This window comes from Orycteropus afer, unplaced genomic scaffold, assembly GCF_000298275.1.
Source record: "Orycteropus afer afer isolate SDZICR_OR568_19922 unplaced genomic scaffold, OryAfe1.0 scaffold00157, whole genome shotgun sequence".
Lineage (NCBI taxonomy): Eukaryota > Metazoa > Chordata > Mammalia > Tubulidentata > Orycteropodidae > Orycteropus > Orycteropus afer.
In genome coordinates, this window is record NW_006921744.1 from 3,167,200 (window position 1) to 3,193,137 (window position 25,938).

General features: G+C 37.2%; 1 protein-coding gene across 1 annotated transcript in view; it reads right to left on the bottom strand.

Annotated features, from left to right (window-relative positions):
* Nucleotides 1–15,838: 15,838 nt before the first annotated feature.
* The window catches only part of ITM2B (integral membrane protein 2B), a 31,395-nt gene continuing 21,295 nt past the window's right edge, over nt 15,839–25,938 (bottom strand). Inside the window, exons 2-6 of the mRNA XM_007946363.2 lie at nt 22,575–22,703; nt 20,460–20,666; nt 18,295–18,405; nt 17,397–17,547; nt 15,839–15,924 (exon numbers count right to left, since the gene is read on the bottom strand). Of these exons, the coding sequence (XP_007944554.1) occupies nt 15,839–15,924; nt 17,397–17,547; nt 18,295–18,405; nt 20,460–20,666; nt 22,575–22,703 (684 nt within the window). The remainder of the gene's footprint in view (nt 15,925–17,396; nt 17,548–18,294; nt 18,406–20,459; nt 20,667–22,574; nt 22,704–25,938) is intronic.

Genomic DNA, 25,938 nt, shown 5'->3' on the forward strand with positions numbered 1-25,938 from the left:
TTGTAAATTTTGGTCAATGACATGAGACAAAGTATATGTGAACTGCTGTATGAAAAGTGAATTTACTCTGTAAATCTTCACCCAAATCAAAATAAAATTAAAAAAAAAAAAAGGGCAGCTCAAGGGGACAACTCAAGTATTATAATGAAATGTGCAAAGATCTGGAGTTGGCAAATCAAAACTCCACAGCATTTTTTGAACATTTCTTAAACTGAAGGAAATGAAGAAAAATTCAGGCCTAGAGAGATTATATTGAAGGATTCTATGGGCAAAATATTGAACGATGCAGGAAGTATCAAAAGAAGATGGAAAGAATACACAGGATCACTGCACCAAAAAGAATTGGTCAACGTTGAACCATTTCAGGAGGTAGCATATGATTAAGAACCAATGGCACTGAAGGAAGATGTCCAACCTGCCCTAGAGGCATTGGCAAAAAACAAGGCTCCAGGAATTGACAGAGTATTTCAACAAATGGATGAGGTATTTCAATGATAGATGCAGTGCTGGAGACACTCACTCATTTATGCTAAGAAATTTAGAAGACAGCTACCTGGCCAACCAACTGGAAGAGATTCGTATTTGTGCCCATTCCAAAACAAGGTGATCCAATGGAATGTGGAAATCATCAAACAATATCATTAATATCATGCACAAGTAAACTTCTGCTGAAGATAATTAAAAAATGATTGCAGCTTCAACAGGAAACTGCCAGAAATTCAAGGCAATTTACAACAGGACATGGAATGAGGGCTATCATTGCTGATGTCAGATAGATCCTTAGCTAAAGCAAGAATACTAGAAAGTTGTTTACCTGCATTTTATTGACTATGCAAAGGCATTCAACTGCATGGATCATAACAAATTATGGACAACATTGCAAAGAATGGGAATTCCAGATTACTTATTTGTGCTCATAGGGAACCTGTGAATAGACCTAGAAGCAGTCATTTGAACAGAAAAAGGGGATACTGTGTGGTTTAAAATCAGGAAAGGTGTGTGTCAGGGTTGTGTCATTTCATCATACTTATTCAATCTGTATGAGGAACAGATAATCTGCAAAGCTGGACTATATGAAGAACTCAGCATCAGGATTGGAGGAAGACTCATTGATAACCTGTGATGTGCAGATAACACAACCTTGCCTGCTGAAAGTGAAGATAACTTGAAGCACTTACTGATGAAGATCAAAGACTATGGCTTTCAGTATGGATTACAACTCACTAGAAAGAAAGCAAAAATCCTCACAACTGGACCCACTAATAAGCAACATCATGATAAATGGAAAGATTGAAGTTGTCAAGGATTTCATTATGCTTGGATCTATAATTAACACCTATGGAAGCAGTACTCAAGAAATGGAACGATGTATTGCCTTGGGCAAATCTACTACAAAAGGCCTCAAAGTGTTTATGAGCAAAGATATCATTTTGAAAATTAAGGTGCACCTGCTTCAAACCATGGTGTTTTCAACAGCTTCTTCTGTTTGTGAGAGTTGCACAATGAGTAAGGAAGACCACTGAAGAACTGGTGCATTTGAATTGTGGTATTGGGAAAGAATATTCAATGTACTATGGGCTGCTAGAAGGAACAAATCTATCTTGGAGGAAGTAAAACCAGAATGCACTGTAGAAATGAGAATGGCCAGACTTTGTCTCTCAGATTTTGCTCATGTTGTCAGAAGGGACCAGTCCCTGGAGAAAGGTATCATTCTTGGTAGAGTCAGTGAAAAAAGGGGAAGACCTTCAGCAAGATGGATTGACACAGCGGCTGTGACAATGGGCTTAAGCATGGCAAAGACTGTGAAGATAGCACAGGGCAAGGCAATGTTTCATTCTGTTGTACATCAAGTTGCTATTAGTTGAAACTGACTCAACATCACCTAACATTATTATGCGCCAGATGTTTGGGATAGAGCAGTGAACAAAAATAATAGAAGTTTCTGTTCTTAGAGAACTTATATTCTACTTAGGAAGACAGGCAAGAAATATGTATAAAAATAAGTATGTAATAGGTTAGGTAATGATAAGTACCATGGAGAGAAAAAAAAGGCAGTGTGGCAGGTCCTGGCTAGAAAGGGGTTATAGTAGATCCAACAGCTAGGAGGCAAAATGGAAAATTCGTAGACCCTACTGCAGTGTGGGTACTGATAAGGAGAGATCATCATAGCCAGGACAGGCTGAACGACCAAGTATGTCTAGTCAGGGGGGCATGTGCCCATGACTATGTAGAGGGATGGCAGATTATTTCTACAAGCATATTTGTATGTTCTGTAAGAATGTCCAGGTATGTAATAGAGCTGACAAGGGGCAAGTTTCTGGTGCCTTCTTGGCCACACCCAGCTACCTGGAGGGAGTAGTTAGACCTGTGGGCTCAGGACCATGATCCAAGCGGGCATCAAGCTCAATTGTCATGACATATTACATAAAAACATTGTTCCACATCCTACTTTGGTAAGTGTTGTTGTTGTTGTTATTTGCCATCGAGTCAGCCCCGACTCATAGCAACCCCTCCTTGGGTTTCTGAGGCAGTATCACTACGGAAGTAGGATTGTCCAACCTTCCTTCCGAGGAGTGGCTGGTGGGTTTGAACTGCCAGCCTCTGGTTAGCAGTCAAGTGCCTTAGCCACTATGCTACCAGAGCTCCTACTTTGGTGAGTAGCAACTGGGATATTAAAAGCTTGCAAGTGGCCATCTAGTTGCCATGATGGGTCTCTCCTTGTCCTCAACAAAGAAAAATGAAGAAAACCAAAGATGCATGGAAACTATTAGTCCAAGGGACTGGTAGACCATGTGATCCTCAGGCAATATGATCATGAGACCAGAAGAACTAGATGGTGACCGGCTACCACTGTCAACCACTTGGAGGGGGATCTGTGTAGGAGATCCTGAATAGAGTGGGAGAACAATGTGGTACAAAACACAAAATTATTTTTAAAAAAACCACTTAGGTTTGCTGGTTTGATAAAGCCTGGTGAAACCCCTGAGATTATGGCCCCTAACTGCCCTTTAGGTCTGGAATTGAACCCACTCCTGTGGCTTCCAGTGAAATAAAAGACTGGCATATGGGCTGAACGTTTCCATCAGGTAGATACACTCCTTGGAGAGATCAATCATGGGAGAACAGAAGGGCAGTGTATGCACAGGAAGACTGCTCAAGGGACAGGTGTGCACAGGAGGGAAGGACACAGGGAAGAGGTAACTATGGGGAGGAAGTGGGAAGAGATGTTACAGAAGAGACCAGTCCATGGAGAAGGACATCATGCTTGGTAAAGAAGAGGGTCAATGAAAAAGAGGAAGACCCTCAAGGAGATGGATTGACACAGCACTGCATCAATGGGCTCAAACATAGCAATGATTGTGAGGATGGCACAGGACCGGGCAGTGTTGCAGTATTTTGTTTTGTTCTACAAAGGGTCACTGAGTTGGAACTGACTTGACAGCGCCTAACAACAACAGATCATTGTAAGAACTTTGGCTTTGCTAAGTGAACTGCTGGAATTGGAGCTGAGGAGTGAAATCCCGTGACTCAGAAAGGATCGCTTGCTCTAGGTGCTCTGTTCAGAATAGACTCTAAGGGGCAAGGACACCACAAAGGAGACTATTGCAATAAGTTCAGCCAGACATGATTGTGGCATTTGCTAGTTATGTTAGCAGTGGAGATAGTGAGGAGTGACTGAATTCCAGCTCACCTGTACTTTGAAGGTAGACTGTGCCAGATATGCTGATGGATTATATGTGAGGTTTATGAGAAAAAGAAAATCAAGGATAACTCTTATTTTTTAGCCTGAGCAACGGGGGGGTGGGGTGGGGGGAGGAAGAAGTGTTAAAACGAGGAAACCGTGGGAGGACGAGGTTTGGGGAAGAAAGTGAAGTTTAGATTTGAACATATTAAATCTGATCTATCTGTTGGACAAGCAAAATAGGGATTTGACAAGGTATCAACCTATATCTTAAGGGAAAGTTAAGTGAGTTTATTTGAAGGAATGAGTTCTATATTGGGTTTGGCTTTCAATTCTAGAACAACAGGAAAGACATCTATAAATTGTTTAAGTTATGACTGAAAATCTATTAAGACTGACCCTGCTATATTTTCATGTATTATCTAAACTTTTCCTAAATCCAAAAAAGAAAAGAAGGATCTGAGGTTTACAAAAAAGATTTCATGATCATTAAACAAAGATAAAAGAACATTAACTGTCCACAAAGAATTATATCCAAGTGTTCACCACAACTTACCCACAATAGCCTAAAACTGGAAGCAACCAAAACAGGAAAAATTATAAATTGTAATATATTCCCAAAACATGGAATATTATTCAGCAATTGAAGAGAACTGTTGATTCATACAACAACTTGGGAGAAATGAAAAAAATGTCGAGTGAAAAAAGGTAAGCAAAAAGATTGCATGCTGCATAATCCCATACATACAAAGTTCAAGTGCAGGCCAAAACTAATCTATAGTCAGAGAAATCAGAAAGTGGCTGCAGCAGAGGTAGGGGGAATTGATTGGAAATGATTGTTACATGGATGTATGCAATTGGCAAGACTCATTGGATATTAAGATATGTATGTTTCATTGCATGTAAATTACATCTAAACAAACAAAAAATACAAATGATTTAGTTCTATCAGCACATAACAAAAGGAATAAATAAATAAATAAACTGTCCTCAGTAAATCTACAAATATCTAAACAAGAAACATTAATTACATGTTTTTATTAGCACATTTACAAAGTTGAAACATTTTTTTTTTATTTCTGTCAATTCTCACAAAAGTCAAGGTAATATTAAATCATGGTTTTATGAAGGTCTATATATGAGGAACTAAAGGAAAGGCTTCGAGGTATAGTTTCCTTGAACATCAATGAACTGCAGGGATAGAATCCAGACTCATTCCAAAGGATTCTCAGGTTCTTGACTCATCTTCTTGGACACTCCAGTAAGATTTTAACAGGAGGTGGATGTCGGTTAGCTAATTGGCACTTAACTAAAATGCAGGGGTTCTTTTGGGGTTGCTTCAAACTAGATCTGTAGGGTTTAGCTATTAAACTTGTATTTAACTAATAATGTTTTGTTAATAGGAAATGTTCTAAGAAACTATCACACTTACGCTCAAATGGAAAATCATTCCTGCTTCTGCCTAGTCAGGGATTTAAGGGATCTTTTATCCCTGGCATTCAGTAAGTTTTTCTGGGTCTTTCATGTTTCTCAGCAGGTGCGTTAATTGACAAAGGAGGCAGGGCAATTTGTTGCACAAGACTCCCTGGGTTGTAAGACATTAAGCTTTTCCTGCCCACCCACTAAATATAAATAGCACCCTCCAGTCCTTGTGACAACCAGAAATTCCTACACGTTTTAACTTAAGGTCACAGTACCACTCCTGTTTGATAATGACTGTAGACTTAAAAGAATGTTGGTATCCTTTTAAATGTGTAAGAGCATCTGCCCCCAAATATCATCCCATATAGAGCATGGAAGATGACACAATCCTAGTTTGAAACATTTGGGGATACAGTCAGTCCCCAAGTTATGAATGAGATCCATGTGTCTTTAAATCTTTAAGTGGAATTTGGAGGTGAGTCAGAACTGTTGCATGCGTTGTTACTTAGCCTTACTTCAGAGCAAGAAGCCTTTCCAATGATTTAAAAAGCTGCAAATGCATCAAGTGAAGGTGATTGTAATGAACAGTTTGTTGCAAGTATGTGTTGGTTCAACCTTGTCAAAGTGAGGGCAAATTTACTTAACATTAAAGGGCACGTAGAGATTGTCCATAAATTGAGGACTGCCTGTGTATATTATGGAAGCTCTGGTGGTGTAGTGCGTAAGGTATTTGACTACTAACCAGAAGGCTGGCGGTTCAAACCCATCAGCTCCTCCTCGAAAGGAAGGTTGTGCAAGCTACTTCCGTAGTGATACTGCCTCAGAAACCCAAGGAGGAGTTTCTATGAGTTGGATCTGACTCGATGGCACTAAGTTTTTGTGTATATTATCAGTCATCCACTTGTAAAAAGAGGCTTAGTGGTACAATGATTAATATTTCAGCTGCTTATCAACAGTTTGGTGGTTCAAACCCACCTAGCAGCTCCACTGGAGAAAAAACTGGTGATCTGCTCCCATAAACGTTGTTGTTGTTGTTGTTATGTGCCGTGGAGTCGGACCCGACTCATAGCGACCCCTCCTTGGGTTTCTGAGGCAGTATCACTACAGAAGTAGATTGCCCCATCTTCCTTCCGAGGAGTGGCTGGTGGGTTTGAACCGCCAGCCTTCTGGTTAGCAATCAAGTGTCTTAGCCACTATGCTACCAGAGCTCCTCCCATAAACATTACAGCCTAGAAAACCCTATGGTGTAGTCCCACTGTCACACTTGGTCAATACACTTGGAATACACTTGACAGCAAATAATTGTCAGTCATCTACTTCTGTCACACAAAAATCGTTAATATTTATTTTTAGTAGTATTTTCATTATTCAGTTTGATTTAGAATGAGGCTATGCCCCTGCACAATGAGGCTGCCAGGATGAACTAGCTTCCAAGTACAATCCTTACCAACTGAATCAGTTTATCCACAAAATGTAGTTTATTCGTTCAACAAATATTAGTTGACCTGTGCATTTGAATTGGCTGAAGATTGCCAAAAAATATTTTGGTTTTAGTGAAGTTGATATTGAACTTTTTGCTTATTTTCCCAGCTGCAGTTGGCCAATAAGTTAGTTTATTCTGTCAATATTAAGACCAATGTTATATATTGTACCAAGGACACAGTGCTGAATAAGCTTTGCTTACCAACTAGTAGGGAGAAGGGGGGAGACATATAATAATGTGGGAACTTTAAGAAATAAGGGAGCCTCCTTAAGGAAATTTTAAATCTGAAAACTGAAGGATGACTAAGTTACCCATGTGTTTTATTGCAGGGAGAGAGGGTGGAGGAAAGGGGTGGGAAAAACAACTGAAAACTGCTTCAGGCAGGATAACCAGCTTGTATAAAGGCCAAAACAGAGAAGAAATAGCAACTTCTGGAAGTTGGAAATAGTCCAGTATGGCTAGAGGTTAGGTATTCTAACAGAAAAATGGTGCAGGGTTTGAAGGTTTGGAAGGAGTTAGGAATTTTTGCTAAGTGCAGTGGGACGCCATCACATAATTGATCAGAATGATAAGCTGAGGTCCAAAGTGGAGAATGAATTTGAGGAGAGAAAGCCAGCACAGATTCTTAAGAGGTATCCAAACAACTAGATGGAACATATCATATTATTCAGAATAGAGATGACATTCGGTGAGAATAGGGTTGTACAAGGAGGAATGACTCATTCCTTCAATAAATAAGAGCTACAACTATGTGCCAGGTGCCATATTAAGACATGGAGAATGATGAGCAAAATCAGATAGAAAGATCTTGCAGTACTAATGGGGGAAATAATTACATAAGCAACAACAAAATGTAAAATAAGAATCACATTCTCTGTTGCCAAGGAGAAATACAGGATGCTATGAGACCACAAAACAGGAGACTCGTCCCTAACAGTTTAAGGCTTCCCTTGAGGAAGGGACATCTGGGCAAAATTCTGAAGGATTAGAAGTTAACTAACAGGGTGTAGTGAGGAACTGATGGGAATAATATCCAAGGCAGAGAGGACAGCATTTACCAAGACACCGTGGACAGTAGGAGCATGGAATGTTTGAGCACTGGCCTTAGCCAGTGTAGCAGGATGCTAAGAGCAAGAAAGCAAGAGGGCAAAGGAGAGGGTGGTCAAGGTTGAAGATGTATGAGTTGGGACTGGACTATACAGTGCTAAGTATTTTGGTCTTTATCCTAAGACTAAAGGGGAGCCATGAAAGAGGTGATGTGTAGCATTACCAAATTCATGCTTTGAAGGGACTGCTGTGGCTGCAATGTGAAAGATGGATCATAGAGGAACAAGAGTGGATTGTGGTGAAACAGGCTAAGTGATGACTGCAGAAGCCCAGAAGGATGTTAACCAATGGAAGACTTTGACTCTGTGAAGTGTGTGTTGGTTTCTGGCTTGGGCTTCTAAAACATCGCCCCCAGTTCACAACAGTAAATAAGCCCACACAGCTGACCATCTTCTTCCTCACCAGGGCAAGAACCAGGTCATCTAAAAGTTATACTATACATTAAACTGTTGCAATAGATCTCCCTTCAGGAAGAAGACTGGGAAGATAGGATGGTAGAAAAAGGGACCATTCACTTTTTTACATATATATAAATTTTTACAATAAGGATGTAAATACAAATGTTAAGTTTAAAAAAAAAAATACAGAAATCAATGTTAAACTATTTATAAATGTATGCAGAGCTAGACAGCAAAGTCTTGTTTTACATCACTTGGGACTGAATTCTGAGCTCTTAAGAGCCCCCTCCCACCCATTCTGATTCTGAGGACTTACCAGTAATAGGATGCTGGAAGAATTCAAGTATGGGATCCATAGCAAGGTTACACAGATGGTATCTGTGTAAATACTTCAATTTAGGGGTTCAAAATCCAGTAAACATTTCTAAAAGTTTAAAATTGCCCTCAATCACTTGCAATAAAAGCCTGAGAGCCACGACTAATGCATGCTTCTTCCTCATGTAGTATATTTAATCAGAAACATACAGAGAAGAAAGCTAGTAATGACTTTGAATGAGACCTTCAACAAACCAACAGCTCTGTAGCTTTGTGAGATGAAGGGCTGTTTTTTTTTTTTTTTTTTAATAGGTAGATACATTTGAACTACATCCCTAGGAAACAAAGCCCCAAAGAGTTAAACACTGTAATAGATTTTTACCACAGTTTTTAAAACACAGTTAAACAGGATTGTAAACTAAAACTCAGAATAGGATGCATATAATTCTAGGCAACAAACTATGCTGTGAGAAGAGAGGATGTTGAGTTAACTATTAAATGTGCACCTAGCAGTCATAGATTCAATTAGTTTACATTAACTCAACCAAATTAAAATGTGGAACCTGGAAATTTGCCATCCATAATCCATTTCCTTTTCTGTGTTTGCATTATTAAACTGCCCTTGAGCATCTTCACAAATTCTGCATTCCTACCCGTTATTGAGATAAATACCATTTAGAACACTGAGTACTTTTTTTGGGGGGGGGGGTATCCCATTCATCAACACTGATGTGGAGAGTATAAAAAGAATTCATAAAAAGCAAATACTAAATATCATGAATAAAAAAACAAGAACAGTGCTTACTTGGTAATCTGTAATATAACAGTGAAAGGTTCACAGGCAGCGTAATTGCCAACACCTGTACAGAGCTATACAAAGCACTGTCGTCTCCATTACGCTAATTATCTGCCACCTTGAGGCTGATGTTCTCATTTTGAGTCACAGATGAACATTATGATCGAAGGTCTAACAAAGAAGATGTTAATCTTCTGACTTCTCTGTGCTCTGCTCAGCCTGTGTTATGGGGGTGGAATGTTGCTGGAATGTAGGAGGATTAGAACTATTTTAGGTAAAGAAACACACATACAGATGGGGTACCTCACTGAACTCAAGAGAAGTACAGCCGACTCCAGCTGGAACCCACAAGACCTGATGGTCCCCTCTGTCTGGCTGCATCTTTGTCATGTTCTTACCTACACCCTTTCCCCTCTGGTTTTCCCAAGCCCATGGCCATACCAGACTGCAGTCTCAAGTATGGCACCAGATCTCAGTACCAAAATACCTGGGAGACCTAAAATTTTGGTCATGGAGGCACTCTTCATCCAACTGACTCCAAGTAAGGGAAACTGTCTTACTAGGCATGAAAATCAAATCAAATCATGAGTACTCTACTAGACCATTGTCGTCAAAGATTTTAAGTGTTCTGAAGAAGTATCAAGTGTTTTACTAACGTAATTACACAAAAACCTTCATAAATTCTGAAGAAACCATGATAACAATATAGAAAAGTATCCCACCCACTGCCATCGAGCTGATTCTGAGTAATAGCGACCCCTAATGGGTTTCTAAAGCTTAAATCTTTATGGAAGTGATTGCCTCATTTTCCTCCTGTGGAGCAGCTGGTGGGTTTGAATCAGTGACTTTCTGGTTCACAGCCAAATGCTTCACCCACTACGCCACCAGAGCTCCTTATAGGAAAGGAAAAGGCTCTTTAAGTATAGTCAATTCAATTACTGGCAATGATAAATCTGAAAGTCCAATAATTCAGAGGTACAGGGAAGGTCTATACTCAAATGCTTGGCTTAAAGACCCCATGAGTTTCCAAAAAGAATCAGTTCCACACAGAAGACTGAAAACCTTAGTAACATCAGAAATTTGACTCTCATCCATAATTTTTTTTATGAAGCTAATGGAAATTGTACCAGCAAAAAAAGGGGGGGGGGAGGGTTGTATATAGTAAACAGAATTTTTAAAAAGAGGGGAAGATACGGTAATATGCTAAGGTATGACACATGTACACCAAACTACCAAAGTCCAGACTGAAGCAGCACTGGGCATTCTAGGAAAGAGTTCTCCAGGAAAAAGGGCAAATGATGTGTCAGTATTTGAAGAAAGAAAATAAAAACTAATTAAAAAAAAAAAAAAAAGTAGCCAACTGGATTAAAAAGCATGAAATTATTACTAGGTTTATTAAAAATTATTAAACTGAAATTGAGGCAATTTGTAAAAAGAAAAAAAAATCAAATATAATTATGTACCCTTTCTTAGCTTTCAATGGGGAAAGAAGAGTCTCTTCAATAAATGGTGTTGGGAAAACTGCATTTCCACATGCAGAAAATTAAATAGGATCATGTCTCACGATACAGTAAAACAACTTCAAAATGGATTAATGATGTAAATATGCAAACTAAAACCTTAAAATTCTTAGAACAACAAGGAGACAACACTGTCACGCTTAGCTTTCAACAATGGATTATCTAATATCCTAATATAAAAACAAAAGCACAAACAGCAAAAGACAAATAAATGGGACCTCGTAAAAATTTTAAAAAATGTTTTGAACATTTTATTATGGGTTGGGTGAAAGTTTACACAGCAGATTAGTTTCCCATTCAACAACTGATACACATTTTTCGTTTGTGACACTGTTCATCAAAAGATTACCAAAAAAGTGAATAGACAAGCTACTGGCTGGAAGGGTATCTTCAGAAACCATATTTCCACCATGTATCTAATAACCAAAATATGTGTAAAATTTCGACAACAACCAAAAGACAACCCAGTCATAAAATGGGCAAAGGACTTGGACAGTTTTTCAAAAACGACATGCAAATGACCACCAACTACATGAAAAGATGCTCAGTGTCATTAAGTCATCAGAGATGCAAATCAAAACTACAATGAGACACCACTTCATTCCCACTAGAATGCCTAAGATCTTTAAAAAAAGAGAACAGAACAAACGTTAACAAGGATATGAGCAAACTACAACCCTCATCTACTGCTGGTGGGAATGTAAAACGGTACAACCATTGTGGAAAACAATGTGGCAGTTCCTCAGAGAACCAAAAATAGAACTATCACATAATCTAGCAATTCAACTCCTAGGTATATACCCAAAGGACTTGAATGCAGACTCAGAAACTTGTACACCCATGTTCACTGCAGCACTATTCACAGTAACCAAAAGTGGAGATAATCTAAATGCCCATCAATAGATGAATGGATAAACAAAATGTGATACATACATACAACGGAATACAACTTAGGAGAAATGAAGTCCTGACACATGCTACAGTATGGATGGATGGAGCTTGGAGACATTATGTGGAATGAAATAAGCCAATCACAAAAGGGCAAACAATGTATGGCTTCATTTACATAAAAAGAAAAGACAAATGTATAGAGACCAAAGTTTATTAGTGGTTACCAGGAGCAGACAGGAGAGGTGATGGAAAAGTCACATTAATTAAGGGTAGAGATGCACAGCCGATTACTTTAAGTTGTACACCTGTAAAAAGTTGAATTGGCAAAAGTTGTATGATAGATATATTTACAACAAGGACACAATATAGTAGCTGCTTATGTACAGCCATACACCTCATGGGATTTGATTCCTTGGTTTGGGGGTTTAGGCTCATGGTTTTATGTAACATCCCAGTAAACTGGCCTAATAACATGTTTAGTGCTTCTGTTCTACCTACTGGTTTGTTGCCTAGTGAATGTATGGGGTCTTAAAAGCTTGCAAAGAGCCATCTGGGGCACAATTCGTCTCTATTCACCTGGATCAACAGAGGAAGGAATGTCACGAATACAAGAAGGATATGCAATGTGTGGATAAGTGCCTCCAATAACAACTGCCTCCTTTGCCATGAGGCTAGAACGAGATGATGTCTGGCTACCATGATTGAACATTTTGATCAAAGATTGCTTATCAAAGGAGAAAAATGCAGAACAGAATTTTTAAATTTTCATGGACTTTAGACTTTCTGGAGCCACAGAAGGTGGGTGAACCCCAGAAACTACTGCCCTCATAAACCTTAAACCAAAAAATACTCTTTGAACAATAGTTTAGATTCACTAGTAAAAAAGACCTACCTTGAGCTTTATGCTCTTTTAAGAACTATCTACATGGGATTAAACTGACAACAGAAACACTAAAGATCAGACAGGAAACTTAGGGGGCAGTGAGTTTATGTTAATGAAGAAGGCACAACTCAGAAAAGGAGGGTGGGAATGGGTGCATAACTTGAAGTCTGTAATCAATGTCGCTAAATTAACTGTACATGCAGAAATTGCTAAATTTGGGAGGAAAAAAAAAGCAAGTGCTGTTCATTATATCACTCCTTCTCAGCTTTGAAGTGAACAATAAATCATAATATAAACTCTGATTACCAATCAATTTTGTCACGTAAGTGTATTAGGAGTGAGGAATGAGGGCTTATATTTATGGGTATATACCTGTGTAAGGAGGTATATAACATTTAAATCCTTATTTGTCATAATACAAAATAAATGATACTTTAAGGGGATATTAAAAATACCGTAAGCATGAAATGGAGAAATACAGAGGCAGGAGTTAGTGATTTGTCTCTAGGAAACAGAAGGGTGGTTGTCATTTTTTAATGAGAAACAGTTCTCTTTGTATACTGCTATCTGATGCCTATCATAATGCATTTGATATTCACAATTCTTTTAAAAAAAGAACAAAACACACAAAGAAAAATACCTGTAAAAACAGAAAGAAATCATGAATATGAATAAAGGGCTCTTAAAAGGAATGCAATGCACAGCACTTTTAATAGCAAAAGTATCATAAATTACCTAAATGCCCGAGAGGATTTGAAAATTATGGTCTATCCATGATAAATAATAGTCTTTAAAATCTAGAATGCTCAATGATATATTGAAAAGTTTCTTGATAGTAGGTAGAACACTATTAAGTATGATCCAGACTTCTGTAAAAAAACAAATACATGTGTATAGGAAAAAAATCAAGTATAACAAGTAATCTATAGATAGAGAATATGTATAACTTTTATTTTCTTTGTTTTTATACATTTCCCAAATATTTTGCCAAGAACATGTTGCATTATAGGGAGATAACAGAAGTCATTGAACACACACACTCAAATTCTTAATTTTGATTATTTCTGAAAGAGAGAGTCGTGGATGATCTTTACTTTCTAGTGACATTCTTATTCATTCATAATGTCCATTTATGCCCAAAACAATGCTAGGTGTTCAGTAATTTGTCTACTTTCTCTTGCTGGACACACATGATGACCACATTCTACATCTCCCCATCTCCCTGCCCGTTTGGCTGGGGTCATGTGGCTGCATTCTGGCCAGTGGAACTAGGGACAAGTGATGTGCCTGTCATGCCGGCCTACAGAGTCCCTGGAGGCTCTACCACTCCTCCTCTTCCATGGCAAGTCTGGAAACTTCACTCAGTGTCACAAATGGGGACACCTGGGTCCCTGAAGCCTGGAGTCTATCAACCAACCACACTGGACTGTGATGAAAGCATATATACTTCTACTGTGTGAATGATATTTTGGGGCAGTTTATCTACCCTAGTACAGTATTATTTCATAATCAGTGGGAAAATAGAAGCTAAAATGCTTGCTCTGAAAAACAAACCTTTAAAAGTGATGATCCATGATCTGTGAAATGAAGTCCTCAAAATGGTCCTCTAAAATCTCACTGATCCTTCTAAATGCTCCCAGTGCACCGAATCTTTCCCTATCACAATACTTATGACGATGCATTACAATTAGTTGGTTATTCACTTCACTAGACTGAGTTTCCAGATGTATCTTCAACACTCAATAGTATGTGTCAGGCACTTAAAGGGTGCACAATTAAGTATTCACTGAACGAACAATTCAGTTCATATGAATCCTAAATATTCACAGCCCCCTGAAAAATCATGCAATCTTTGAACCTAGAGGGTATGAGAAAGCAGTTCTCTGCTGAGCTGGCCTAACACTCGTATAATATTATCAAAATGAAACCAAGAGCCAAGAATCAAAATATAAGTATCTTTTGGACTGAAAACTGGTTTCTAGGCCAAATCCCTTATGGGTCTAAATTCTAAAGTCAGAAATTCAATTTTTCATCTTAGGAAATTACAGAACAATCTTAGCTATTTTAAATGGTGGTCTACTGTGAACTATTTCAGATAGGAAGCAAACGTAGAAAAATTAATGATTACTAGTATAAATGCTAAGAGCTCTGGTAGCATAGTGCCTAAGGCACCTGACTACTAACCAGAAGGCTGGTGGTTCAAACCCACCAGCCACTCGGAAGGACGGGGCAATCTACTTCCGTAGTGATACTGTCTCAGAAACCCAAGGAGGGGTCGCTATGAGTTGGGTCTGACTTGACAGCACATAACAACAACAACACTATAAATGCTCTGTATCTGAGGGGGCATTCTCAGAAAAGCACTGTATTTTATGTTATTTGGAAACATCAAGCTTTATAGCCCTTCTATTAAGTACAAAAGCCTTATTTTTAAATGTACTGAAATAGCATCATTCAAGGCTGAGTCTTAGTGTCCATGATGAATCTTGGCCATGGAGAATTAAGTGTAGTTACTAAAAAAGGCCTAATTTTATTTAAATGAAAATCTGATTTTACTCCCTGTATAAAAGAACTGGATTCCTCAAAAAAAAAAAAAAAAAAGTTTTTTCCTTTACATGGATAATCTTAGATAGGAAAAACCAAATTAATCTTTGGTTTTATAATATGGGAAAAACAACACACAGTTCTTTAGTCAAACAACTTTGTGATATTTATATTTCATTGCACAGATATGGGTTATACAAATTAGAAACACAAATTATTTCTTAAATTCCAAACATTTTCTAAAATATTACAGAAGGTGCCTAAGATATTAAAACGTCAAGTTGGAAATCATAATCTGAAGAGAGTTAAATAGGACACTAAAAATACTGAACATTTTAATTAGAGGAAAATTAAAATGTGTTCAAATGCTCTAACAAACTAGGTAGCAGGGCAACTAATAACTACAAATAAGTCACTGTGGTCCACTTTTAGTTATGCATATAGTTACATGATTATACTTTAGATAACCCCTCCTTTTTAAGATGCAAAATTTAAAAATCTGAATAAATGATTTAAAAGAAACTTTAATTCTTCTTAACACCTAAAACCTATGGTGAAAAGTATTATTTTCTATGACTTCATACAATTCCTAATCAAATATGAAAGACACCACACTTGGAAGAAAAAAAGATTTTTAAAAGGTAATGGTTTTAATTGAATTAATGCAATGAAAAGATAGTTAAGCCCTGTTTGCTACTTACATGAAAGAAGATTTTAAAAAATAATCACTGCACAAAATACAAAGGGTGGGGTTTATGCTATTGTATTAATCTTTCGCCATACTTTTTCTTGACTGTTCAAGAACAAATTAAAGTTTCCACAGCAAATTTGTTCTCAAAATGCCGAATTGCAACACAACTGCTGACTTCACGTTTCTGAATACCTGTTTGAGAGGGAAATGTTTTAAATTTTTAGCTCTTTAGTTATAGATATTCATATTAATCCTTAATTATTACTTAGACATATAGATATATTCCACAAACTTCTGTATTTTGAATTGTTTTATACTGGAGAAATTTTCACCCCTTTTCTAAGCTAAGTATCTTAAAACATTTTAGCAACAATAATGCCATACAAATTACTGGCAGTCCTAAGGGTACTTCCAATTTAGAGATAACTCTTATTTGCCCTTTAATGTTATGTAAATTTGACCTCACTTTAAATGACCAACGAACCCCTACTGGAAACAAATTTCTTCATCACAGTCACCTTCAACTTGCTATACTGCAGCTTTTAAATCACTGAAAAAGGCTTCCAGCCTTTTCTTGCACTGAAGTAAGGCTAAATAAGAACCATATGTACCTGTTCCAACTAACCTACAACTTATTAAAGACACAGTTAGGAATGGATCTTGTTTGTCACTTGGGGACTGCCTGGACTTACAAATTTATGAACTGGAAATCTTCTATATCTTGACTATGATGGTGATTACATGGCTGTGTAAGTATTTGTCAAAACTCAGAATTGCATACTACAAAGGGCGAATTTTATTTTATGTGTAAGAAATCAGGCAGTAGGTTTCAGGACACTTACAAGCCCAAGCTGAGCAAATAATAGTATTCAAAGTATTGAAAAGCACTAACAAAAGCCATGGAATGTAGTTAGTTTTACTGGGTGCTACAATTTCAGGGAAATCATACCACAGTGCATTTGAATGGCACATCTTATTTTCTTAAGTGCTTTTGCATGTATTTTCATTTGATTTTACAGTGATGTTGAAGGAAACAGGGAGAAACTGTCATCCTTATTTCCCAGGTGAGAATACAAAGGCAGAAGTATGTTGGCAAAGCTGAAACATTAGTTGTGTCAATGTTCTTGACAACTTGCACAACTCCTTTTCCAACTAACTGACTGATTACACCCAAATGTGATCCAAAAGGCAAATAAATGGTCTGCTTGGAATGCAGACCCCCTAAGCCACTGCTCAGAAGGAAGATTGGGCAATCTACTTCCGTAGTGACACAGCCTTGGAAACCCAAGGAGGGGTTGCTATGAGTCGGGTACGACTCGACGGCACGTAACAACAAGCATACACCTTAAGAGCTGTTGTCTAAATACCGGATGGATAGTAAGAAGCCCTTATGTGTGGCTGAACCAAAGTGGGAGGATGTGGAGTTAAACTAGGTAACTATCAGAACTTCAAAGCAATGACATCTCATACTTGATCTTTTCTAACTTACAAGAGTGGATTTAAAATTAAAACGATGCTTTGAAAATATATAGTGACCCAACAATTTTATTTTTTCATTCCTGGTAAGCATGTTAACAATGACTAGCCTTTTTCCATATTTAGTGCAACACAATGAAGTGAAACAATGAACTTTCCTATCAACACTTTAACATTAAAAAGTATACCTTTAATAGTTTCTCTGCGCTGCAGTTTGTAAGTTTCTTTGTCATGGCACAGTCGATAAATGAAGAAACCCAGGTGATCAATGTTTTCAATGCGATCAGTGATAACCATGTGCTCATGAATCAGATAGGACTGAGGCAAATAGGTTCCAGCCTACATATGGAAAAAATGTATTACATAAACATTTCAAAATGTGCATACTAGGAAAATAAACAGAATTCTTAGAAATTGTAGCTTAGGACTCATGTTAACAAACTACTGCCCGCCATCCGATTGTCTAATTTTATTTGAACAGTCATGCCCATTCCTTTACATACTATATATCACAGCGGGAGCTCTGGTAGCATAGTGGCTAAGACACTTGCCTGCTAACCAGACGGCTGGCGGTTCAAACCCACCAGCCACTCCTCGGAAGGAAGGTTGGGCAATCCTACTTCCGTAGTGATACTGCCTCGGAAACCCAAGGAGGGGTCGCTATGAGTCGGGGCCGACTCGACGGCACATAACAACAATATCACAGCAGAGTTGAGAGCCATGAGGCAATAGATTTTATGGCTGGAAAGCCTAATACTCACTCTTTGGACCTTTAAAGGCAAGCATTAAGGAAACTTAAGAACCTTTCAAGAAAACTTTTCCCAACTTTTGCTTGCCAACCAACCTGTATGTGTGTGTGTTATTTTCTCAAGATTTCAAAATATAAAATACTAGGGGGGAAAAAGACCCTTAGGCAAAACCACAAAGCAGAATGACTCTTATGATTTCAAGTCTTAGTTCCTATTTGTAAAGTTCTTAGCTGCATTTCAGTTAAGATGGGCCCCTGTCAGGCTGAATTTCTCAATATGGAATTCCAAGACACAATAACAGCATGATTAATTGAAAAATAAATTAAAATGTTCATACCTTGATGTTAATGAGTAACTCCAACAGGCTTCTGGGTGGCATGACAATGGAAGTGTTCAGAGGAATCACGTAGCATTTATCCAGGTTAAGATCTAAATAGGCTGTGAGTTTCTGAGAAAAAAAAAAAAAAAGATGTATTTAGTTAGGTTAATATTTGTAATACATGCAGCAGATGGATTAAGAATGATTTGTACCAGTGAGGTAAAAGATCATAAATTCAGGGCTACTTTGCAAACATGAAAGTGAGAAGAAAGAGAAATAACCAGACCACAGACCACTGTCTGCTGGGCAAAAATTCTGGAATTTTTTTTTTTAGTTTAACATGTTTAATTTGTATTACACACAATATTGGGATTGAGATGCTGTCTGGTGGAAATGCCAGCTCACGTTCAATATGTAGTAGGAGGGTCAAGCTCATGACAAGGTTCTTCAGCGACTCTCTTAGAAACTCTGTCCCTGTGAGGTTTCTCTACAGTGGCTACAATATGCATTTGTGTCTGTTTATATTGAGTACACTCAATTCTAGAGACTGTGGAGCTGTGTTTTTTCTAGCATTTGTCTTCAACCAACTGTACCAATCCCATTAAACTAAACTGTTCTCTTAAAATAAAAAAAAGAATGATCTGTACCACTCAAATGAGTAGGCTTTAGAATGTGGAAACCACTCTCCAGCATTTCAACAAATCAAGAATTTGGTGAGACAGGGACAGAAGTAATTAGCAAAGGGAAAGGAAAAATTATTTGTACTGATAATTAAAAATCATAGCAAGAGCTTGTTTCTATAATAAGTCATAACAATACTTATTAAAAATCAACTGGAAATAACCTATCATCTGATTAACACGTTTGTCATCACATGTGTGAGTTCTAATGCCCTCTCAGGCACATAATGTATACATTGTATATAATGACTAACTTCTATGCAGCTACAACAGCACTACCATTTTTAGAGAATTAGAAAAACAGTTACTTAAATGATCTCTCGGTTCTGTGGTTTAGATGGAAAACTCCAATTGAGAAAGACTGTCTATAGCATTATTTTTTTAAAGATTAAAATGAGTTAAACTATATCAGCACTTAAGAGTTTTAGGAGCTCAATACATGTTAGCTTTATTATTTATTTGCTATGGATAAAGTACATTGTTTTGAAGTAACTGAAATGTTATCTAGTAACAGGCTGTCATCTCAAAAAATAGAGAAAATGAGCATCATATTATATATCCTCTGGCAAAATATTTCAAAATTGGTTATTCAGATTATTTCAAGTACTTGTCGACTGTTTCTCCAAATTTTAAAATGTTAAAACATGTAAAGCTGTTACAAAAAGCTAGCTTATTGACATTCATCAGATGTGTAAGACATTTGTAAACTAACTATATGAATATTCAAAATGATAAACTTGTAGAGAAAAATAAAAATTACTCAATATGTGAACTTCTGAATCCTGTTTTTAAGAAAATAAAAAAAGTTGGCACAACTGAGGAAATATCACTAAGAACTAGGTGTTAAATATTGTATCATCATGTTAATTTTCTTAGATGTGGTAATGATATTGTAGTTAAACAGAAAACACATTCTTAACAATATTGGCTGAAGTACTTAAGGGTGAAGTAATAGATGAAAGACAAGGTGATCAAGCAAAGATGGCAAAATTTTGGATCTAGGTAGAAGACTGGGGGCAGGTATTTTCACTTCAAGTTTTCTACATTATATAAAAATTTTCCAAAGCTGAAAGAAAATATAAAGGAGAAGTAAAAGAGATTAACAAAATGATGAATAAGTAAAATGACTAACAGCTCAAAATGCTGAACAGAAATGGAATACACATCAACTCTTATCTATAAAAAATGAGGGAACATTTAAGAAATAATAGTAACTTATAAAGGAGGACCAAAAGGAGGTGGCTTCAAGAGTAGCCAAGTCAGTGAAAGGTTAACAAGATGGGAGATGCCTAGGTCACTGGGTCTGCTTCAGATACTGAAAACAGAACCAATCAAATGATTCTGGTTTACCTTGCAGGGTAGCAGAAACCCAAGTCCATTTCCTTAAATGAAAGCTGTAAACTCTACATAAATTTAAATAGTGTGTTACTAAATTAGCAAAAACAACAAAAAGCATAAATTGAAGAAACTGCATTTTTTCTGCAGTCTGGACACCTGGCTCACCTTGTTAAAGTCATGAACAATGTTGGCAGGATCACTATCTGCAAACTCTGGGACAGGCACACTGATGAATTCAACCTCTTCTTCTTCAAAGATCTTAATATTTTCTTCAATCGTTTGGTAGCGAGCAGCTGGGGCATCAGCAGAAGCCTCATTTAAAATGACATCATCTTTGATGTATTTTATTCCACAGTAGTACACGTCATCTGGCTACAGAAAGTTCAAACACTATTTCAGCAAGTCAGTGGGAGACAGGTTTTTAAATGTTAAGTATTACTTAAGCTGCCACTTCTATTTAAATAGCATTCTGCTTGCAAACTCTTACTTTCAGATGACAAGCCAGTCAGTTTAATTACAGAGTTAACACATTCTTTAAGACCAGATTTTGAAGTATTCTAAAATACACAGTTTCAGAAGAATGAAAAAAAGCAGCTGATTGCCTTTCTCCTTTTCGTGGTTGACAAATATAGAATATAAAAGCAATTATGCAACTGGTGACAAGGAGATTTGAAGAAACACACAGGCCTCCTTCTACCTGTGGGCCTTACTTTAATAAAAGAATGTATCTGGAAACTAATAATGCTTTTAAAAAAAAAAAAAAAAAAAAACTTTATAAACTTTATATGATTCAATGATTAAATAAATGTTCTCTTATTAGCCAAAACAGGGATAATTTTTCTGAAACATATACATGTATACAAGTAGTTCTGAATTCTCCTCAATAATCAGAAATTAGAAATTTTCTGACTTCCTCACATATTCTGAGTGAAGTCAGTCAGATGTAAAAGGACAAATGTTGTATGATCCTGCTTACATGAAATATCTAAAATAGACAAATATGTAAGAGATCAAAGTTTATTAGTGATTACAGGGGGCAGGCAGGAAGGAAAAGTACTGCAACCCTGAGTTACAATATATTGAAGGTGATGGAAAAATGTGCAAACAGTGGTGATAGGTGCACAACATGGTGAACATAATTTGTCACTGAATTATACACATAAAAAATACTGAAAAAGCAAATATTTTGTTATATATATATGTCTACCACACACACAGGATCACAATTAAGTGGAAAATATCAGATTATAGATCTTTATAATATGGTTGTGTTTTTATTAAAAAATTAAAAAGTATATAAAGATTTGGGGTATTTAACATTAAGACATCAAACATTATCTCCGTACAGTAGAATTATAAAAGATTGTTTTCCCACACACACATATACACACACACTCTCTCTCTCTCTCTCCTTGTAAAATATTGTAGTCAATAAAAAAGGAGGCTAGTTTTTTTTTTAAAGAATGACTCTAAGGCTATTAAGTGACTAGTATGATTTAATATTTATGTATTTTTAAAATATTTATATTTAAAAATAATATTTAAATAATAAATAGTATTTTAAATATTTATTATTATAATCAGGGAGAGTAAGGCACTATCAAACAATAGAAAAGGATTCCAGTGGTTACTTGTGTTGTGACTTAATTGCTGTGTTAGGACTCTTTAGATAAAATCTTTAAAGAAAAATCTTGTTGTCAAGAGAAATAAATATATTACAAAACAAAGCTAATAAAAAAAACCTATGTCTTAATCCCCCGAGATTACTATTAACCTAAATTATAAAAAACTTCTGTCCTAAGTTACACGAATATCACTGCTGAAATCACACAATTCTTTAAAGAAACCAATGAATGTAAAAGAGGACAAGGTGCCAGTGTACTCTGGGCTCAAGGGAATAAGGCTATTGTGAGTGAGCCCAGATCTGCTATCAAATGGTAGTTATTAAGTATCAACATTTCAAGATTCATGCTTGATGCATTTATTTAATTGGCAATCAATAAACCTATACCTCTTAGCTATTAATTTTGGTAGGAAAATAAACATTAGTCAATGTTTAAAAACTCACCAATAATTTATACCTTTAGTCAGCAACATTTCAAAAAATGGTACTCTGCTTTTAGTGACTGTCTGACATGTTCAGATTTTTAACAGTTTCAAAATAGGCACCACCAGTGCTAAAGGCCACAGACAGCCAGTACAAGCTGAGGCAAGTCAGGGCCAATTGTCTAATACACATGAAATAGTATTTAGAACAGTACTTATAAGTCTGCCACTTACCTGAAGAGCAAAGTATTTATATAGGTATGCTCCTCCCAGAATGACACCCGCCAGCATAAACGCTAGTCCAAAGCACATGCACCAGCACCAGGCTCTTCTTTGACCAACTGGTACCACTTCATCTGGATCCTGAAATATAAAACAGGCAGATGACCAATGCATCTCATCAAAATCACAGAAGGCTCAGGTTTGAAAGAAATCTGCAGGGTTGTAATTTTAAAAATGAAGATATAAAGGCCTTGGGAAGTCAGGTCTCCGATCAAAATCAACCCAGGAAACACCTCTGATGGCACCAGGACTCATCACAATGCTTCTGCCTTCTCTCAACTCCCCATGTGCCAACCCTATCTCGAGCAATAATACACTAATTTCCTATTTTCTATGCACAATTTTTGTTGATTAAAATCTCTCATAACATTAAAAATTCAGAAAAGGTTACAACACAACTCTGTTGTGAAATGTTATGGCAGTGGACCCTGTGTTTTACAAAGTCAGGCTATCTCTGTGGTATGTCATTTATAAAATTAAGTAAAATTTATTAGATTGCTGCAGGCTGTTTATATTTCGTATCTGCTATAAACCATCTTAACAACCTGTAAGAAAAAATAGCAGGAAAATAAAGGCATAATATTCAACTAAAATTCTTTAAACAATTAGAATCTCGAAAAAGAAGACTAACTTAATACCGAGAAGTAATCCTACAATTTCACTGCCTCACCCTAAAATAATCCCAGTTGGATAAAGTTCATTTTATTATAAAGACAAAGGCTTTACAGAACATGGAAAGATTCAATTACAAATAAACCTACTTATAAAGTCAGAGAGAAAGAACTAGCATATAATTGTAAGAATTGATTTGGATGCAGTTACGGATATAATTTTGGGTTAGAACAATTGAGGTCATGAGATGCACAGTTCCTAGATGCTTCCTTTGCCCTTCTAACTCAGTCCCTCCTGTCACTTCAGAGTCATAGGTCATTTCTAATTTGCACTCAGGTTCATGTGCAAAAAGTTCACAAAACAAGGGAGATGAGTTGCTGGTGCTATGTAACTACTAGCTCACAAAATAGTACAGAAAGAAAATAAAAGCTTCAATGGGTTTGAAACCGTAGTAAAAGGTGTTCTAGTTCATAGTATACATGTACAGACTCTTAAGAACCTGAATTCTTTCCTTTACTTGGGAAAACTCAATAGGTTATGGCTTACGGTAGAAAGTAGACTTGGGCATAAGACTCCATATATGAACACACAGAAGAAAAAACAAATTGATCAAATGCATAAAAGCAGGGTGGGTGTATCAGACCAGGAAGATGAACATGGATAAAGCAAGATATTCAGTTAGGGAAGAATGAAAGCTAAGGTTGAATACATAAAGTGATGCAAGGATCAGAAAATTGTGAAAGCATTGTGCCCTGAATACTTGTCAATGTACTGTGTACATTCTTAAAATGAGTGCACTGCAAGGTAGTACTTAATGAAAACAAGCCTAGAAGAATTAATCAGGCCATGTAAGATATCCCATCTGTGAAAAACATTACAAGAATACCATGGAGTCATAAAATATTATAAAAGTTGAATGATAAAGTACACATGTTTTGCTTGGGGCTTTGTCTGACATAAACATCTGAGGAGATAAGAAATAGTTCCCAGCACAATTAACTTTGGGTGGAGGCAGGGTGGGGGGATGGAAATAACAGATGGAAATGGTCATTTCTAAAACATTTGCTATCAGCTGCTGAGACAGCCAAATGCGTGCCCACACCCAGCCTATTTGGCAGGCTCTTTCTTGGAACAGTATATAAATGAACAGCCAAAGAGCATGGGCAGACACCTGTAAAATATGAAGCCCCAACTGTCATTTTAAAACAGGACTTTGAACTGGTTCAGTCATGGCTGACAAAACAAAGGCAGAACAGATCCGAATTTTTAAAATTTGGGTGAACCAGGATGATAAACAGAATGGGAAAAATTACAGGTGAAAACCCTACTAGAAACGTAATCTCCCTCTTGGATAACAAGGGCAGTGTATGCATTGCACAGTAACCAAATCTCCTGTTGGATTTTGAGCAGTCGGAAACAGCCCAAAGATGGCGGCCTACTGCTCTGTTTTGAATGTGTTGCTCTCCACAGTCGTGCCAATAATCCAATCTTGTACATCAGGCTCCTGAAAGAGCTCACTACTCATTTTCTAAGTCACTCATTCCAGGGCATCGCCCATAATTTTTCCCATTCCAGTTATCATTCTGGATCCCCTAAACTTTAAAAATTCAGGTCTGTTCCAGTTTCACTTCATTGGCCATGACTGAACTGATGTGAAGTCCTGTTTTAAAATAGCATTTTAACTCCTCAACAAACAATTATTCATGAATAAATTATAAACTGTGTTCCAAGAGCTGTGCGAGCCAATGGGAATATAGCCTCTGCCAAGAAAGAAGATAAATATACAAAGAGGGCATATACAGGATTACAGAGAGAGCACAGAGAGGCTGCAGAGGTTGGGGAAGACTTCCCAGGAAAGAAAAGACTTGAATGGAATGCTGAAGGACAAGTACTCATAACCCAGGGAGAACATAAAAGTTTGAGGGCACTTTAAGAGGACAAAGAATGAACAAAATTATAGAGCCAGAATGCATGGCATCTCCTGAGACAAGTGGTATTAGCTGGAGTGCCCAATATGATGAGGAGGGGTACAAGAGATGAGGATGGAGAGGTTAATTGCATGGAGGATCACAAAGGTCTTCTGTACACTATGCTATGGAGTTTGAGTTTATGGGAAATTCAAATGTGATCAAGACATGGCTCACACTATGCCTTTACAGCTAGAATTAACATGATGTATAATAGATTAGAAGGAGCTCTGGTTGCGTAATGCCTAAGGCATTTGACTGCTAACTAGAAGGTTGGCGGTTCAAACTTGCCAGCCACTCCTCAGAAGGAAGACTGAGCAATCTACTTCTGTAAAGATTTACCGCCTTGGAGCAAGTAGTTGGACCTGTGGGCTCGGGACCATGGTCGCAGGGGACATCAAGCTCAACTGGCATAACATACTACACAGAAACATTGTTCTACATCCTACTTTGGTGAGTAGCAATTGGGATAGTCAAAGCTTGCAAGCTGCCATCCAGATGCAACGATGGGTCTCTCCTCATCAAGAACAAAGAAGAATGAAGAAAACCAAAGATTCATGAAAACAATTAGTCCAAGCAACTGGTACACTATGCAATCCTCAGCCTATACAACTATGAGACCAGACGAACTAGATGGTGCCTGGCTACCACTGTCAACCACTCGGAGAGGGATCTATGTAGGAGATTCTGGATAGAATGGGAGAACAGTGTGGAATAAAACTCAAAATCATTTAAAA